The 20,315-nt window shown below is 35.4% G+C and overlaps 1 protein-coding gene across 1 annotated transcript in view; it reads left to right on the top strand.

Moving 5' to 3' along the window:
• USP34 (ubiquitin specific peptidase 34) overlaps positions 1-20,315 on the top strand; it is a 241,801-nt gene that overhangs the window by 87,054 nt on the left and 134,432 nt on the right. The window contains exons 9-14 of the mRNA XM_080813119.1: positions 8-89; positions 175-267; positions 15,949-16,074; positions 16,244-16,373; positions 17,405-17,535; positions 17,827-18,437. Coding sequence (XP_080669245.1) covers positions 8-89; positions 175-267; positions 15,949-16,074; positions 16,244-16,373; positions 17,405-17,535; positions 17,827-18,437 — 1,173 coding nt within the window. The remainder of the gene's footprint in view (positions 1-7; positions 90-174; positions 268-15,948; positions 16,075-16,243; positions 16,374-17,404; positions 17,536-17,826; positions 18,438-20,315) is intronic.

Raw genomic sequence — 20,315 nt, 5'->3', positions numbered from 1 at the left:
ATTTTAGGTCCATTGCAAAAGAACTTGCAGACTGGCTTATAAGCAACAATGTGGTAGAGCATATATTTGGACCAAATTTACATATTGAGGTTTGTGGACAATTACATGACCTCTCTGCCCTATTAAGAGAACAATACTTTAGAAAATTAGCTATAATAAGTTTTTCTTTTCCAGATCATCAAACAGTGCCAGGTGATTTTGAACTTCTTGGCAGCAGAAGGGAGATTGAGTACTCAGCATATTGATTGCATTTGGGCTGCAGCACAGGTAATATTAACAGCTCACATTTATTAAGTTCTTCCTTATGATTTGTTCTAAATGTTTAATTCCCTTATGAGGTAAGTTCTCTTATCCTAAATTTATAACTAAAGAAACTGAGACAGAGAGAAAGTTGGGCATGGAATCTCTGAAGTCTGGCTTGAGAGTCTATGTCTTACTATATTACTGGTAGAATTGAAAGAAATGAAAGTCAGTCAATTGGACATTCTACATGAAACCATCTTGGTTTATTAAGAGACTTTTACCTGTTTTTTGTTGATATAGTAAATCTTTCTATCCTGGATATTGTATTGGTATTTTTCTTTCCTGTTACACTGTTTTCTTTAGTTTTTTGAATAAGCATATATCTACATGGTTCAAAATCCAGAAAATAAATATAGAAGTGTATGTTACGTATTTTCCCCCCTCCTGTCCCTGTTTCCCAAGAATACCATTCTTCTAAGGTGCATCATAGATTTTCTACATAAATAGCTAACTGTAAGCTTTTTTGTCTTGTCTTCCTCTTTTCTTTTTCTTTTGGTCCTCTTTATTACAAATGTTGCATACTAAGTGGACTTGTTTTTTTTTTTTTTTTCCACTTCATTTATCGTCAAGATTACTGCATATCAATATCTGAAACACCGATTTTTTAAAGAGGGCATAGTGTTTCAGTACATCCATGTATGATAATTAACCAATTCCTATTCATAAGCATTATTTTTTCCCCAATCTTTTCTGTTATAAATCTTTTCTGTGCTAAAGTAAGTTCTAACATGTTCATTTCATCCATGTGCAAAAGATTTATCTTTTAAGGAGAATTGTTAGGTTAAAGTGTCTGTTTGGTTTAATTGGGGTACCTAATGGTGTGATAATGCCTGTTTTCCCTCATCTTCCTTAGTACGTTGTGTCCTTACACTTCTTGGTATTTGCTAAACTGATGGTTGAAATGTGTATTTTAAATTTGCATTCTGCTTATGTGAATCACATTGCAAATCTTGTATTTAAGAGCCATTTTTGTTTCCTTTACTGGATATTCTTTGTCATTTATCAAAGATTTTACTTGTTCTTTTTTGTAGGAGACTTTTATATATCAATGAAATTGGACTTGTGTCTGTTAAGAGTTAGGACTGTTTTCTACTTTGATGTTGTCCTTTGGTTAAGGTGGTTTTTGGTGTTCGGTTTCAAGTTTGTGGTTTCAAACTTGTGGTTGAGTTATTTTTATGTCCTGTGGATTTTGTCTTATGGTGTGCAATATCTCTTCCACTCCAAAGGGTTGTTTGTTTGTTTGTTTTTAAGGTTTTTATTTATTTGACAGAGGGAGAGAACAAGTAGCAGAGTGGCAGGCAGAGGCAGAGGGAGGGAGAAGCAGGCTCTCCACTAAGCAGGGAGCCTGACGTGGAGCTTGATCCCACATGACCTGAGCAGAAAGTAGCTGCTTAACTGACTGAGCCACCCAGACGCCCCTTTTCCACTCCAAAGTTATAAAAAAGTTCTCCTTTAGTTCCTTTCTGTTTCAAATTTTATATTTTAGGTTTTGTGTTTTTTTTTTTTTAAGATTTTATTTGAGAGAGTGAGAGAGAGAGTGTGAGCAGGGGTGAGGATGGTGAAGATGGGCAGAGGGTGAGGGAACGGTATCCTCCTCTCTGAGCAGAGAGCCCGACATGGGGTTCCATTCTAGGACTCTGGGATCATGCATGACCTGAGCCAAAGGCAGATGCTTAACTGACTGAGCCACCCAGGTGCCCCTGTATTTTAGTCTTTGAGCCATTTGGAATTACTCTTGGTTCAAGGTGTCATTTATCTAACTTTTCACCCCATTTTTTGTTTATGTAGTTGTCCCCATTCTACTTGTTCAGTAATTCTTTTTTTCCTTATTGAATTGAGATACCAGTTTATTTTGACTAGGTCAGTTTCTGGAGTCTGTAGACTATCATAATCTGTATACCAGGGATTGGTAAACTTTTGGCTTGGTAAACAAGGCTTTTGGGCCGACCACTTCATTTTGTAAATATTTTTTGCCACATAACCTTGTACTTTCTTTGGCGTATTGCTTGTGGCTACTTCCATAGTATAGTGGCAGAGTATAGTACTTATCTATATAATACTTACCACTATAAATCCTGAAATAATTTACTGTCTGGTCCTTCAAGAAAACATTTGCTGATCGTGGGTTTAACTTATGTCTTTACTTTTTTTTTTTTTTTTTTTTGAGTATTCCTATCTGACAGGGCTGGCTCTTTTTTAAAATATATTTTTACATATTTTTAAAAATATATTTTTAAAGAATTTGTCTGGAAATGCCTGGGTGTCTCAGTCAGTCAAGCATCTGCCTTCAGCTCAGGTCATGATCCCAGAGTCCAGGGATTGAGTTCTGCATTGAGCTCCCACTCAGCAGGGAGCTGCTTCTCCCTCTGCTCTGCCTGCAGCTCTTCTAGTGCTCTCTTGCTCTCTTTGACAAATAAAATCTTTTAAACAATTTTTTCTTCAGTTTTTTTATATAAATTTAATCATTGACTTATTCTTTAAAAATATTGTAATTTTAATTGTCATAATGATGAATTTGAAGAATCTTTCTATCCAAAGCTTAACACGTTTTGTATCTTTCAAAATTTTAAAGTTCCTTGTATATATGTTTTACTTTATATTAAGCTTATTCTTAGGAATTTAAGTTATATTTATTATTGCTATAATAATAGCCATTTCTCCCATTATACTTACTCTCTTCATTATATTTCTCTTCCTTCCATTATGGTTGGTTACTTCATATATTCATAAACTTTTTATACGAACAGTTTCAAATTTTTGATAATGATTTTGTGTCTTGGGGCGCCTGAGTGGCTCAGCTGGTTAGGCATCTTCCTTCCGCTCAGGTCATGATCCCAGGGTCCTGGGATAGAGCCCCACATCAGGTTCCCTGCTCAGAGGGGAGTCTGCTTCTATACCTCTCTTTCTCCCCAGCGTTCCCCTTGCTCTTGTGCTCTCTCACTCTCTCTGTCAAATAAGTAAATAAAATCTTAAAAAAAAAAGATTGTGTGTCTCGAGACCTTATGTCTTAGATTGGTTGTGGTAATTTTTCAATACCTTTTTTTACTTTCCATATTTAATATTATATATTTATATATCACTGTCATTTCAGTAAGTTAAAGAAGCACTTTGCGTTTCAGAACAAAGGGAAATTTTTTAAAAAAAGTTTACGCATTTTAGTAGATTTAAAGTTTTTATTTTGTTCAGAACAAGACTAGGAGAATGGGAGAATAATGATAAATGTATCATTACAGAATAAATAGCTAGAAATAGTAGAGAATTCTTTATTGAAACTTTATCAAATTGATAACTCATAGTATGGCCTGTTAAAGGTTTTAGCATTTTGCCCTAAAAAGAATTTGAAGCAACTTAGTAAGGGAATAATTAAAAATTGTGGCATAATCTGTGAGACAGTTTGCAAAAACTTAAACTATCTATACAAGATTAACTATATAAAATAAGTATATTTTAAGGGTTAATTTAATTGGGTCTTTCTGTGGTTTGTTACTTACCACTTCTGAATCTACTACAAATTTAGAATGATCAGGAATTTTTACATTTTGAGTTTGTTTTTTTAAATTTGAGCACCAGGGGGTAGGGAAGGAAAAAATGAAACAAGATGGGATTGGGAGGGAGACAAACCATAAGAGACTCTTAATCTCACAAAACAAACTGAGGGGTAGGGGGGCAGGGAGATGGTGGCTGGGTGATGGACATTGAGGAGGGTATGTGCTATGGTGAGTGCTGTGAAATGGGTAAGCCTGATGATGCACAGACCTGTACCCCTGGGGCAAATAATACATTATATGTTAACAAAAAAAATTTGAGCACTAAATAAAATTAATTTCAAAGCATCTGGGGTTGATTAGTTTCTTACAGTCTTACCTTAGTCTTTTTTCCTCCCATGTGGAGTAAGTTTTTGAGGTCAGTTCACTCATCTGAGATACATACATCCATATACACAATATACACACACACACATTTCCTCATGGTAATTGGATTGTCTGCTGCTCTTTTCATTGTATCAGAATTCTTGTATTGGAATCCAAGGAGATGACAAATGGGTTTGAAATTGATAGAAAAATTATTTGTAAATATTTGAAAAGTGCTTATCTTTGTAATTAAATATAAGTTCAAATAATGTAATAGCATTTTCATTTATTGGATAATTCCCATTATGTTTAGTAATGTATTATATTGACCAGAGTGTGCTGTAACATTTGGGAAGAAATACAGCAGTTCTATTTCTGGTGATTTATTTTGTAAATACATGAACATAAAGATGTTCACTACAGCATTGACCATACTACCAGAAAAGGAATGTCACTGTAGGACTACTTTAATAATTTTGGGAAATTCATTTAATAGTATCTTTTGTAGCCATGAGAAGGACCAAAGGTGCTGTATTATGTTCATGTGGAACAATATGTAAGAAATAGTTTTACTAAGCACTGCATAGGTAATAGATCTTTTATTGAGAGAAAATCCTAAGTATGCGGTGTATTCTTGCAGTGTGTATTTAAACAGTTATAAAAAGAGGATGCACATGTATGTCTATAACATATATACATGCAGTTTGTGCTTATGAATGCCTGGAGCTCTTTTGAAAAATACACGAGAAATTTTAATAGATTTATTTGTGGGTATATGATCTGGGATAGATGGAAGACTTCCTTTTCATTGTCTGTGTTTATGTAAACTTCGAAACTTTTACATTTATTAGTTTTTCAGTAAATACAGAGACTAGTATATAAAGTTAAAGTAAACATTTCGACATTTAAATGACTTTCCACCATTTAAATTTACCTATTCCGGTTTGATTTGGTTACCTTTATATTTGCCTCTACACACCCTTTCACTGTAAAATGTTTTAGTCATAGGACATCAAAAAATCCCTTCAGAATCCTTGCACTCTACTGGATTTATATTGTTAAATGCTTCAGATTTGAAGGATGCTTGTGTAAATGCATGTAAATTACTGATACAATAATTTTTTTTAAGATTTTATTTATTTATTTGACAGATCACAAGTAGGCAAAGAGACCGGCAGAGAGACAGGCAGAGAGAGCGGGGGAAGCAGGCTCCCTACTGTGAGCAGAGACCCCGATGCGGGTCTCAATCCCAGGACCCTGAGATCATGAGCTGAGCTGAAAGCAGAGGCTTAACCCACGGAGCCACCCAGGCACCCCTGATATAATAATTTTATCTTAATATGGAGCTAAGTTATTTGGGGTCGATCTTTGTATCAATGACAAAAGTCAGATTCTCTAGGATTTAGTAGGATTTGAATGTCATCTGATTCAGATGTGCTTTATACATGTAATTGTCAGATTCTTAAAAGGATTAGTGTTGACTAATTTTAGAAGCACTGACCTATACTCTAATGCTTATTAGCTTCTGCATGTGTACTTGTATACACATTTAGATTACTGCTTTATGAGACATTACATACTACTAGTATGTGAAGTTATGACTGCTTGAGTTAGAATCTGGGCATTGTAATATCCTTCTCTCTTACATCTTAGCGATTTGAATTCTTTGCTTCCTGCCTTAAGAGTTCTTAACATGAGCTGTGCTCTTTTTATGTGTTGTTGGGTGTCTTCATGTATGCCTTTGTGATCCATTCATATTTAGAAAGATGACAAGGTAAGTGGCCTGGGTATTGTTGGCTGTTGTGAAATATTTTTTTATTAGAGGTCTCTCAAGTGGCACTCCTGTTTGGAAACATTTTCTAGGGTAGTAATGGTAAAACAACTTGTACTTTTCTCATTAAAGTCACTACTAGGCTTTCTGCCTGTGCGACTTCTAAAAGAGAGTGAAAAGGGATACCAGTATCTGTGGTTAAAAGCTATGGTTTTATGTATTTTTTACCCAAGGGAGAGCCCTGGCGGCTGGGTAGAATAAATAAGTTGGCTGTTCCTATTTTTCTGACTGATGGCTGACAAATACAATTATTAAGAGTATTCAGGGAAATCCTGTGTTTTTATTTCCATATCTCCTGCTGTCCATCAGATCTAGGTCTCTGAATCTGGTATCTTCCCCAGTTACAGTGGGAAGGTTGACTTATCTCCTCTGCAGCTCACTCACAAATTACTCTGAGCTACATCCTTCTCCACCTGTACATTTTAAAATGCATTCCTTTCATTTTAGTCTTTCAGAAGTTTGTTGAAATCTAGTATCGATTACTAATTTTCATTTTCTTTGTGGGTTTGTTTCTTTTCATTCTAAAATACAGTGATTGATTCTCTTCTATAGAAGATGAGGGAATTCTCATTATTTATCTTTCCTCATTTTCTGCTTCCCTGTTTTTACTGTATTTGTATTTTATCAAAGTATATGTTTTAAATTCTACACTAGAACTGTAATTTCTACAGTTGTTTAGTGCTAATTTTGTATTTAGGTATATGACTCACCACCAGTCCTTTTTCCTCATTTCTGTTTCTCTCATTCCAGAATTAATGAATATTTATTCATGTGGATTTCATTGAGTAGCCTTTGTTTTCCTAAAGAGAAATTTGTGAATGTTCTATTATGGGTTACTATATACTTGAGATATTTGTTTTCTTTGTACTTGAAGTGTTTGAATGATAGGTACTAAAGCCATTCTTATTTCCCCTCAAAACTTTGTAGTAGACATGATTAGTAGTTTGAATTTTGGGATGATGCCTTTTAACACTTAAATTTACTTTTTCTCTTATTTTCTTCATTAATTCTTTTATTGTGATACAAATATATGTTAACATAAAATTTACCATTTTAACCATTAGTAACTGTACAGTTCAATGCCATAAATACATTTAGTGTAGTGTAACTGTCTCCAAAGTCTGTATGGAAAACTTTGACACTATGTGCAACAAAAACTCTATACTCATTAAACAATAACTGTTAATTTTTCCCTCCTGCAAGCTCTTGGTTTCCTCTATTCTACATTCTGTCTATATGAATATGCCTCTTCTGAGTACCTCAGTTAAGTAGAATCATAAAATATTTGTCTGACTTGTTATACACAGTGCTTTTGAAGGTTATCCCTGTTACCACCTATATAAAAATTTTCTTTTTATGGCCAAATAGTCCATGGCTTATATATACCATATTTAATGTATTCATTCCTTTCTTTCTTATTTTCTTTATTTCCTTCCTTCCCTCCCTTCCTTCCTCCCTTCCTTCCTTCCTTCCTTCCTTCCTTCCTTCCTATTTATTTGAGAGAGAAAGAGTGTGGGGAGGGACAGAGGGAGAGAATCTCAAAGCAGCTCAGTCCTACAACCCATTCACTCATGACCAGAGCTGAAACCAAGAGTCAGATGCTCAGCTGATCAAGCCACCTAGGCACTGTTAAGGGCCTACTTAGCCAGAGTGACTCCATCTTGGTTAAACAGCCATTTTGTTGTTTGTGTAGTAAAACTTAAACTGACCCTGGTCCCCCCACCCCCATCCCCCGCCCCAGGAACTTCCTTAGAAGCAAGTCTGGGAAACCAGTAAAATATGGTTGACCAGTCCCTGATAACAGAGCCCAAATACAAGGACGAGTCAGGTCAGGTGGAGATAATAGAGCCCAAATGCAAGGACAAGTTAGGCCAGGTGGAGACATCCACTCAGTAAAGCACACATATTATCTCCCTAACCACCAAAGAATGTAAACCCCGCCTTTTGGGTGCCAATTCTGACCAGAGTGATAGGCTAATTCGAACAGCTACTATAGGGTAAATTGTAATTCAATTGGCCACCTGCATTTGACCTAACATGACTATGCAACTTTCTCTGTGTGTTAAAATCTCATTGGCCACCTGTATATGGCCAGGCTCGACCACATGGCCTTTGCTCTATAAAAGCTAGTCTGTGAGGCTGGGAGTGGGCAGTCTCTCCATAAGAGACCGCCCCAACCGGTTGGTCTGATTCTCGATGCTGGCCCGAAATAAAGCTTTGCTTGACCTTCGCTTTGTATCAGTCTCCCTCCTTTGATAACAGACCCCAACAGGCACCCCTAGTGTTTTTGTTTTTGTGTTTGCTTTTGTTTTTTACCCCTAGTGTTTTCATTTCTACATTCTAATTACTCTTGTTTTCTTGCAGGCTTCTCAGATTTCTTTTTGAAGATTGTTTTGGCTTTTAGAACTCCTTGCAATTCCCTATGAATTTGAGGATTGGCTTTTCCATTTTCCATTTTCCAGAAAGGCCCTTAGAATTTTGAAGGGATTGTGTTGAATCTATAGATCTCTTTGGGGTAGTATTAACATATTAACCATGTTAAGTCTTCCTATCCATGAACATGGATGTCGTCCCATTTATTGAAACCTTAATTTCCTTGAGCAGTGTTTTGTAGTTTTCAGTATACAAGTATTTCACATCCTTTTTTTTTTTTAAGATTTTATTTTAAGATTTTATTTATTTATTTGAGAGAGAGAGAATATGAGTGGGGGTAGGAACAAAGGGAGAGGGAAAGAAGCAGACTCCTTGCTGAGCATGGAGCCCAACATAGGGCTCAATCCTGAGGATCATGCCTTGAGTGGTAGTCAGATGCTTAACCAACTGAGCCACTCAGGCACACCTCACCTCTTGTTAGATTAATTTTTAAGTACAGTTAATCCTCGAATAACACAGGTTTGAATTCCCTAGGTCCACATACATATAGATTTTTTTTAGAAGTATAGTATAGTACTGTAAGTATATTTTCTCAACAATTTTCTTAACATTTCCTTTATTATAAGAGTACGGTATATATTATATGTAAATAAAAAATTTGTGTTAACTCTTTATGTTACAGGTATTCTGGTTTAGATTATTGATTTATATTCTTGATTAGACTTAACAGTCAGCAGTAGGCTGTGATAGTTATATTTTTGGAAGTCAGGGTTATATCCAGTTTTTGACTGCACAGGGGATCTGTGCTCCAAACGTCTGTGTTGTTCAAGGATCAGTTGTCTTTTATTCTTCATATGCTATTGTAAATGGAATTGCTATCTAAAATTCCTTGTCAGGTAATTAATTGTGGATATATAGAAACATACCTGAATTTTGTTGATCTATACTCTTACACTGTCTACTCGATTTTTAGCTCTACTAGCTTTTTATATATAGCTTTTTCTCTATATAGGATTGTGTCATTTTTGAACAGTTTTACATCTTTTCTAATTTGGATCCATTAAATGTTTTGTGAGGGGGTGGAGTCCAATAACTATGGCTAGAATTTCAGTATAGTGTTGAATAACAATGATAAATATGAGCATTCTTATCTTGTTCCTCATCCTCGGGGAAAATCGGTCGTTTATCATTGGTTATGCTGTTAGCTGTGGGGTTTTCATAAATATCCTTTATCATGTTAAGGAGTTTACCCTCTATTCTTAGTGTTCCAAGAGTTTCTATTACAAAAGGGTGTTGGATTTTGTCACATTGTTTTTCTGCATCAATTAAGATGCCCATGTGGCTTTTTCCCATTGATTAATATGTTTTAGAGTAATTCTCCTTTTGAACCACACTTGCATTCCTGGGTTAAGTCTTACTTGGTCATAGTGAATAATCCTTTTGGTATGGTCTTGGATTTGATTTGCTAATAGTTGCTGGAGGACTCTTTGTCATTTATAAATACTGCTTAGTAATTTTCTATTTTTTTTAAAAAAGATTTTATTTATTTATTTGACAGAGAGAGAGAGAGATCACAAGTAGGCAGAGAGGCAGGCAGAGAGAGAGAGAGAGGCAGAAGCAGGCTCCCTGCTGAGCAGAGAGCCTGATGCGGGGCTTGATCCCAGGACCCTGAGATCGCCACCTGGGCCGAAGGCAGAGGCTTAACCCACTGAGCCACCCAGGTGCCCCGTAATTTCCTATTCTTATGAAGACTTGGACCTCATAGAATGAATTAAGAAGTATTTACTTCTGTTCAGTTTTTTGCAGAGGATTTGAGAAGGATTGGTGTTAATTTTTTATTAAAAAAATTTGTTAGAATTCCCCAGGTAAGCCATGCATTTTAGTACTTTGTTGAAAGGTTTTTGATTACTGATTCAATCTCTTATTATAGGTCTGTTGACCTTTCCTTCTTGAGTCAGTATAGTTAGTTTGGAAGGAATTTGTCCCTATCTTCTAGGTTACCTGATTTTTTTGGTGTACTGTTGTTTGTAGCATTCTGTTAATTTTTTTTTTAATCTGTAAGTTTGGTAGTAATACTTGCATTTCTGATTTATGTCTTTGCACTCTTTTTTTCAAGCTGGCTAAATGATTATCTTTTAGAAGAACCAACTATTGGTTTTGTTAATTTTCTCAATTGTTTTCCTAATCTGTATTTTATGTGTCAGTGCTGTGATCTGTTCTTTGAGCTTTGAGTTGTTTTTTTTTTTTTTTTAAGATTTTATTTATTTATTTGACAGACTGATCACAAGTAGGCAGAGAGGCAGGCAGAGAGAGGAAGGGAAGCAGGCTCCCTGCTGAGCAGAGAGCCTGACATGGGGCTCGATCCCAGGACCCTGGGATCATGACCTGAGCCGAAGGCTTTAACCCACTGAGCCACCCAGGCACCCCGAGCTTTGAGTTATAAAGTGTGTTTATAATTGTTATATCTCCTTGTTGTATGGAACATTTTGTTAATAATTATATCACTCTTTGTTAATCTTTTTTTAAAAAGACTTAACTGTGAAAGGAAACCACATTAGTTTTACCCTCTGAACCATTTTTAAGTTCTAATAGTGACTAGAACCATATTGTTGTATAACAGATCTCTAAAGCTTTCTCATCTTCCAAAACTGTACTCCTTGGATAATAGAGGGGCACCTGGCTGGCAAAGCATGCGACTCTTGATCTTGGGGTTATGAGTTTGAGTGCCACGTAGGGCATAGAGTTTACTTAAAAATTAAACAAAAGAAAACAAAAAACCGCAAGTTATTGAACAACGACAACAACAGTTCCCCTGTGCCCCTTACTCACACCTGATGGCCACCATTCTACTTTTTGTATTGTTTTGACTATTCTATATATTTCATGTTCGTGGAATCCTGTAGTATTTGTTCTGCTCTGACTGGCTTATCTCACTCAGCATAATGTCCTCATGGTTCATCTATGTTGTAGCGTGTGACAGGATTTCCACTCTTGAAAGGTTGATTTATATTCTGTAGTATATATATGCCACAGACATTTGTCAATGGACATTTACTTTGCTTTCATCTTTGACTGTTGTGAATAATGGTCCAGTGAATATAGGTGTGCAAGTATCTCTTTGAAACTACACTTTTATTTACTTAATTTATTTCTGTATGTATGTAATCTCTGTACCTCCTGTGAGGCTCGAATTCACAACCAAGTTCAGGAGTTGCATTCTCTTTTGACTGAACCAGCCAGGCACCCCTGAAATCCTGCCTTTTTTTTTTTTTTTTTTAAGATTTTAATTATTTATTTGACAGAGATCACAAGTAGGCAGAGAGGCAAGCAGAGAGAGGGGGGAAGCAGGCTCCCTGCTGAGCAGAGAGCCCAATATGGGGCTTGATCCCAGGGCCCTGAGATCATGACCTGAGCTGGAGGCAGAGGCTTAACCCACTGAGCCACCTAGGTGCCCCTGAGATCCTGCTTTTAATTCTTTTGGTTATATACCCAGAAATGGGTTTATTAGGTAATGTGATAAGTCTCTCTTTTTCTAGTAACCTTTTAAAATTTTAAAGTCTACCTTACTTGATTTTATTATAGTGAGCCCAGCTCTCTTTTGCTTATTATTTGCACAGAATATCTTTTTAATCCTTTAACTTTTAGCTTGTTTGTTGTGTTTTGGATATATATTGAGTCTCTTGTAGAACACATAGAGTTGTATCATGTTTTTAAAATCCTTTCTACCAATCTCTGTCTTTGATTGCAGAGTTTAAGCCATTTATGTGTGTGTGTGTGTATATATATATATATGTTTATATATGTATTTTTTGTTAAAATTTTGTTTTCAGAGAGAGTGTGCATGCATGAATTGGGGGGGAGGGGCAGAGGGAGAGGGACAAGCAGATTCTGTGTTAAGCACATAGCTTGACGTGGGGCTTGATCTCATGACCCTGAGATCATGACCTGAGTCGACATCAAGAGTTGGATGCCTAACTGACTGAGCCACCCAGGTACTCCTAAAACATTTATATTTAAAGTAATTCCTCAAAGACTGATTTACTTCTGCCATTTTCCTGTTTCTTTTGTATATGTCTTACAGTGTTTTTGTCCGTTGTTTCTGTTGTGGCCTTTTATTTTTGTTTGTAGTTTGGATTTCCTTTCTCATTTCTTTTTTTTTTTTGTATATTCTATAGATAATTTGTGCTTAACATGGAAATTACATTTAACATCTCAAGACTCTTACTGTCTAATTTGAATTTGTCAACTTAAATAGTATGCAAAAATTATACTCCTATATAGCTCCTTCTCATTTTTGTTATTCATACAACAGATTTCAGCTTAATATATTGTGTGCCCAGTTATGTAGATTAATAATAATAATTCTTGGGGTGCCTGGTTGGCTCAGTTGTTAAGCATTCGCCTTCAGCTCAGGTCCTGATGGAATAGAGCCGAGCTCTCTGCTCAGTGGGAGGCCTGCTTCCCCTTCTCCCACTCCCCCTGCTTGTGTTCTCTCTCTTGCTATGTCTGTCTCTGTCAAATAAAAAAAAAAACTTTTAAAAAAATAATTCTTTTGCCTTTGTGAAATCATACAGCAAATAAAAGGTGGAGTTACAAATGAAAACGATACTAGCTTTTAATTGCCTGTGTATTTATTAGAGGTCTTTAGTCACTGTTTCGCTTCTTTTCATTCCATTCTGAAGGACTTCCTTTAGCATTTCTGGCAGGGCAGGTCTAGTTGTAGTGAATTCCTTTAGCTTATTTATCTGGGAATGTATTAATTCCTTCCTCATAAGGAGAGTTTTTCCTGTTACACAATTCTCAATGGAAAGTTTTTTTCTTTCAGCCTTTGAGTATATCATCGTACTTCCTCTGGTTTCCCAAGGTTTTTGTTTTTGTTTTGTTTTTAAAAGATTTTATTATTTATTTTTCACTGAGAGCACAAGCACAGAGAGCAGCAGGCTCCCCACTGAGCAAGGAGCCCAACGTGGGACTCGATCCCAGGATCCCAAGGTTTTTTATTAGAAATTGGCTGATAATCTTACTGAAGGTCCCTTGTGGGTTGCTTATCTCTGTTTTCAGGATTATTTTACTGTCTTTGGCCGTTAACGGTTTGATTATAATAAGGTTGGTCATAAGACTCCTTGAGTTTATCCTACTTGGATTTGTAGATTCATGTCTCCCAAAGTTGAAAGTTTTCAGCCATTTTTTCTTCATCTTTTCTTTGTATACCTTTCTCTTCTGGGATTCCTATGAGTGTGTTGGTAGGTTTGATGGTTCCCACAAGTCCCTTAGAATCCATCTGCTTTTCTTTGTTATTTCTTTCCTGTTCCTTAAACTCGGTAATTTCAGTTTCCATAATTTCAAGTTTGCTCTTTTCTTCTGCTTACTCAGATACGCTGCTGAACCTTACCTAGTGTATTTTCATTCCAGTTTTTTTTACTTCTCAGCTTCTGATTTCTTATAGCTTGTTTTTAGAATTTGTTTTTTGATGATTGGCTCATTTTGGTCAGGCACTGTTTTTCCTATGTTTGTCCTTTTCTTCCTTTAAGTCTTAGATCTTTTTTTTTTTAAGATTTTATTATTTATAAAATCTTTAAAAGATCACAAGTAGGCGGAGAGGCAGGCAGAGAGGAGGAAGCAGGCTCCCCGCTGAGCAGAGAGCCTGATGTCAGGCTCAATCCCAGGACTCTGGGATCATGACCTGAGCTGAAGGCAGAGGCTTTAACCCACTGAGCCACCCAGGCGGCCCCTAAGTCTTGGAGCATCTTTAAGATAACTGTTTTATGATTGTTGAGAGAGCCTGATAAATGGGCTTCCTTAGGTATATTTCCATTGATTTATTTTTCATTTCAGTGGGCCACACTTTACTGTTTCTTCTTATACCTTGTTTGTGTGTATGTTTTAATTGGGTTGAAATAATGGCAGCCTGACTCTGTGTCTTCTTATCAATCAAAGGTAGCAGTCTGCAGTTGGAATGGAGAAATTTTGGACACAAAATTTATTTAGGAGGACAAGATTATTAGGACAAGATTATTATTTTTTTCAAGTTGTAATTTAAAATCCAGTTAGTTAACATACAGTGTAATATTAGTTTCAGGTGTACAATTTAGTGATTTGACACTTCCATACAATACCTGGTGCTCATCACAAGCACTGTCCTTAATCCCCATCAACTATTTAACCCATCCCCCCAGTCTGCCACCCAGGCGCCCCTGAAGTGCTATAATTTTAAAATTTTTTAATCTTTATTTTCTGAATTTGCTTTCATGCTGTACAACTCTAAAAGAGCTTTATATTTTTATAGGATTATAGGATTACATAATTATCTCTCAAGGGTTTTGTCACTTAAAAACAGTAAGGTATTTGATTATGAAAATTGAATCTGTTATGGAAATTCTTTCTATTGATCGAAGTGATAGCAAGTCAGAAATTTATTCCATATTGTGTATTTGTTACATTCTAATTAGGAAGAGTTTAATAGTTACTTGTTTGCAAAAAGCAAAGGTATAAACTGTTAGTATAATCTGTGAAGTTAGTCAGTGCTATATTAAAACTAACATTCTTAGTTAAGACCTATAAAAGAATAAATTGTAATTGATAATTTACTTATCCTTTATCTCAAATGATGTAAGTAGTTTATAAAAAGTCACCAAACATGGAGGAATTTCTCCAAAGTTATTTTATTACTTTTATTTCATCTTCTGTTTCAAATTTCAGTTGTGCATATTTACCCTAATAGGGGATATAGCAGAAGAGATTTCATATGATTTATGCCTGAAAAATATAGAAGTCAGTGTTTTAGAATAGGAAAATGTACATTTTCTGTTATATGAGTTTTTATGTATAGGAGAGAAGTTGGATACCTCAGGTTTTTACTTTTGGAAGCCTCAATTTGGTAATTACTAAACTGTTCGTTGTGTATCTTGATTTCATGGTTTGTAGCTTCACGACTACAAAAGACATTTACATCTCGTTGTAATATTTAATAGTCACATCTTTGTAAATGTTATACTTTCCCTCATATTTGTTACTTTAATTAGTATAAGAAAGGAGACTGTTTCTAGGTTTATTACCATGTAGACCTTTATTTTAAGGGAGTTGCTCTTGCGTACCTTAGTAAAATGAACATGTTATACGGATACTTCATAACCATTAATATGAGAAATATAGTACAATTAAAATAATGCTTTGGTTTTCTCTTATAATTGGAATTTATTATATTTGTAACTGCTTATTTTTAATATACTATTTAACTTGTTTTTACTTTAATGATATGTATATAAATTTAATTGGAATCTTCTTTATACTTGGATTCCAGAAACTGTTTTTATTGTGGGCTTCCCTCTTGTGGTTGGAAAAGTAATCTTGTGGTTGGTTTGAATAAGATAAAGTTATGCTTTTTTTTTTAAGTTATGCTTAAGTGGAATTTTACTATCACATATTATGTACTGCCATTTATGACACTTGGTAATTAGCATTTTCCCAACATATTAAAAAATAAATTACTGTTTCAGCTACTTTCTTTTTAACTGTAGAACTTTTGGCATCAGGTTATTTATTTATGTAATGTAATTATTTTTGATTATTGTCTCTACTTTTATTTTCTAGTTGAAACATTGTAGTCGGTATATACATGACTTATTTCCTTCACTCATCAAGAATTTGGATCCAGTACCGCTTAGACATCTCCTTAATTTGGTCTCAGCTCTTGAGCCAAGTGTTCATACTGAGCAGGTAAGATGTTCAAACCATGATGTCAGGTTTTTTGGTTTTTTTTAAGTGAAATTTATTTGCCATTCAGGTAACTTAATTTGTAGGTTATTACTAGCATTTCATTTAGGCAAAAGGATATTAAATTTGTTATGAAATGTTAATTTCAACCTTTCTCTCTTTTTTTTTTAAGACATTGTACTTGGCATCGATGTTAATTAAAGCATTATGGAATAATGCACTAGCAGCTAAGGCTCAGCTGTCTAAACAGAGTTCTTTTGCATCTTTATTAAATACTAATCTTCCCATTGGAAATAAGAAAGGTTAGTAAACTGTAATGTATTTTTTAAAGTCGGTTTTTTAAACTTTATCATTCTAATTTGAAGTAGTTTCTGTTCAGTATTAACTTCAAAATAAATTTGAGATGGGAACTGTAGTGTTTGTGAAAGGGCTAATAAATTGGGGTTAGCTAATTTTCTGGTTTACCTTTCATGTAAAGAACAGTAATGAAGTTGCAGTAGTTATTAGAATTTTCTCTCATTAGTGTTTTTCCCTTGGGCTGGGGGGAGGCAACTATTTCATAACAGCTTTGGAGCTTTTGGTTAGAAAACAAACAACATGCTTTGTTTTAGAAATAATTTTGAGAGCAGAATATGATGGTGCAATATTTCTGTGTGTTTTCTAATTCAAAAGTTGTCTGTCACTTTAGGTGTCTTATGTGTGCTTTTGTATGTGTAACTTCATAGGGCTTTCTAAAACCTTACCAACTTTGCCCCATTTTTTGTCTCCTGGCATCATATACTAGGCTTTTCTTAGGATTTTCTAGTCAGACACCCACAACTATTACTGTAGGTGTTAGGGACGTCAGTTATTTCAGTTTTCTCTGCCTGTACCTTATTGATTATGCAGTAATAATAAGAGCAATTGATAATCCGTTCCAAAGAAGCTCAGTCACTTAGAAAAACCCTCCTCTTTTTTCATTTTCCTTCAGAGGAAGAAGAGCTCAGAAGAGCAGCTCCATCACCCTGTAAGTTGAGCCTTAGAAATGCATGGCAAGATGACATGTAGTTTAGATTTCATGATCATCTAGAGTTAATTTTACATATTTGTTTCAAAGCCATGAAATTTTTCTCGAGCAGATATAAACCCTTAACTGGTTTTCCATCTTACTTTCAATCGAGGTCATGTTTATCCTCTTTAGAAATAATTGGCGAATGTTAATGATTTCCAGATTATATTTTTGGCTATTTAGAGTAAAGCTTTTTTAAATAAAAGAATCAAAGGATTATGTCATTATGCTAAATATATGTTAATACAAATTAGGAGTTAAAACAAAAAAATCTATTTAATATAGGGTCACCTGCAGCTAGTCCTCAAAGCAGTGATAACAGTGATACCCATCAGAGTGGAGGCAGTGACATTGAAATGGATGAGCAACTTATTAATAGAACGAAACATGTGCAACAGCGACTTTCAGACACAGAGGTATGAAAACAGTTTTCCTCTACTTTAACAAGATTTTTGGATTTTGGGGTTTCTGCCATGTATATCCTTTGAACTGGGAATATAAACATGATTCATGTTCAGGCCTTTCCTGTAAATAGTTATTATTGAGATTATTTTAATTTTTGTGTATGTTTTTAATTCTTTTTATATTGTTTAAAGGAATATGTCAAGATTGTGGCAGCCTTTTAAAAAGTACAGTATGTTAATGTCAGTTACTTTTTTCTTGCTAGTTTAAAAATTTATTTAAATCTGCTTTTTTTCTCAATACAGGAATCCATGCAGGGAAGTTCTGATGAAACTGCCAACAGTGGTGAAGATGGAAGCAGTGGTCCTGGTAGCAGTAGTGGGCATAGTGATGGATCTAGCAATGAGGTGAATTCTAGCCATGCAAGCCAGTCAGCTGGGAGCCCTGGCAGTGAGGTACAGTCAGAAGACATTGCAGATATTGAAGCCCTTAAAGAAGAAGATGAAGACGATGATCATGGTCATAATCCTCCTAAAAGCAGTTGTGGTACAGATCTTCGGAACAGAAAGTTAGAAAGTCAAGCAGGCATTTGTTTAGGGGATTCCCAAGGCCCATCAGAAAGAAGTGGGACAAGCAATGGAACAGGAAAGGACCTGGTTTTTAACACTGAGTCAATGCCTTCAGTAGATAATCGTATACGAATGCTAGATGCCTGTTCACACTCTGAAGACCCAGAACATGATATTTCAGGGGAAATGAATGCTGCTCATATAGCACAAGCATCTCAGGAATCTTGTATTACACGCACTGGGGACTTTCTTGGGGAGACTATTGGGAATGAATTATTTAATTGTCGGCAGTTTATTGGTCCACAGCATCACCACCACCACCACCACCATCATCACCACCATGATGGGTAAGTTGCCTCAAAAAATAGATTATATTGGAGCGCTTGGCTGGCTCAGTTGGTAGAGCACGTGACTCTTGATCTCAGCACGTGACTCTTGATCTCAGCGTTGTGAGTTCAAGCCCCATGTTGGATGTAGAGATTACCTTAAAAATACGCCTCCCCAAAAAGATCTTATATTTCCTTTAGGGGAGCAGTTACTGCTTGTATTCATTCAATTGCAATATATTCTAGATTAGTGTTGATAGGAGTATAATGTAAATTCAGATGCATGCTACAAGCATGCAATTGTTAATTTGCTTCTCAGCACATTTTAAAAGCAAAATGGAATAGGTAACATTAATTTTCATTATAAATTTTATTTAAATCAGTAATTTCTAAAATCTCTCCACATGTAATCAGTATAAAAACAAAGGTATTTTTCTTTTGTAATAAGGCTTCAGTATTCTGTGTATGTTTTACATTTGCATCTCTGTTTAGACCAGCTACTTTTCAGTGTGTGCAGTGATCACATGTGGCTAGTGGCTATCATATTGGACAACACAGATTTAGATCTTTAGCTACATGTAAAATTCCTAAAAGCAGATAAAGCAGATAAAAGAGTGCTTGCAGAAGCTTCCATTAAAGTATGATAATAAAAAGGGAAATTTTACACACATCCTAATTTTAGGGTATTAGTAAGGACAAAGCCTCAGCATAAAGCTTTTTGATTGTATGTGAAATATACATGTAATTAAAAGTAAGTGATTCTGTTACTAGGTATTATAGATATTGGGCAGAGTACTTAATTTTTCTGTCATTTTTTTCATCTATAAAATAGGAACAACAGTACTTACCTTTTGGGCTTCAGTGTAAATGTTTTATGGGCTGATGTGATTGGCACGTAATGAGAGCTCAGTAAATGTTAGCTACTATTTATTACTGTCATTATAAGTAGTAATATTTGAACTGATGATGATAAAATATAAATATGTGGTTTATCAGGATGAGTTTTTTTAGACCTGATGATTTGCCAGGCTTTTCAGAAATCAGTATGCTTGTATGGAAGAACTACATATATGTGTGTATGTATGTGTGTTTGTGTGTATGTGTATATATATATGAAATAGAAAATAGACTAGCTATGTATATATTACTGCTTATTTTCTTTGCCATTATTTCTTATTACTAACCCATGTGAGTTAGATGCTGTCTCTCAGTCTTGTCAGTATTGACATTTTGGGTCAGATAATTCTGTGTTTTGAATTTACAACAGTTTGAATGAATTGTAGGATGTTTAGCATCATCTCTAGTCTCTCTCTCTCTCTAGATGCCAGTAGCATCTCCCAAGTTGTAATAACCAAAAATATCTCTAAAAACGTTTTCCAGTGTTCCCCCCTGGGGACCAGAATCACCTGTGATTGAGAACCAGTGGTTTATAGTCTGATATTATACATAAACAAAATTCAGAGTTCTTCTCAGGACAACTCATAAGGAAGACAAAGCAATTAGTTTGTAAAACTGAGGTGAAATATATTCATTTTGGCACATTGCAGTTAAGTTTTCATACCCACAGCAGTTCCCTACTTCACAAGACCTGGAATGATTTAATTTTTCCATTTTAACACTTTTCATATTCTCTGTGTATGGTACCACTTGTGAATCTCTAAATTAACCCTGACCTTTTCTCCTTTAATGTTATTTTTCATCTTTTTTGTTTGCCGTCCTTAAAGTGCCCGTCATGGTATGTTTCATAAGTGAGTGCTGAGGTGCCTGGGTGGCTCAGTGAGTTGAGCATCCAACTTTTGACTTGAGCTTGGGTTATGATTTCAGAGTTGTGAGGATCAAGCCTGGTGTTGGGCTTTGGGCTCAGTGGGGAGTCTGCCAGAGATTCTCTCTCCCCCCTGC

This window comes from Martes martes (genome assembly GCF_963455335.1).
Source record: "Martes martes genome assembly, chromosome: 9".
In the NCBI taxonomy this organism is placed as follows: domain Eukaryota; kingdom Metazoa; phylum Chordata; class Mammalia; order Carnivora; family Mustelidae; genus Martes; species Martes martes.
Note: the sequence above shows the minus strand (reverse complement) of the source record. Positions and strands in the feature narration are given on the sequence as shown.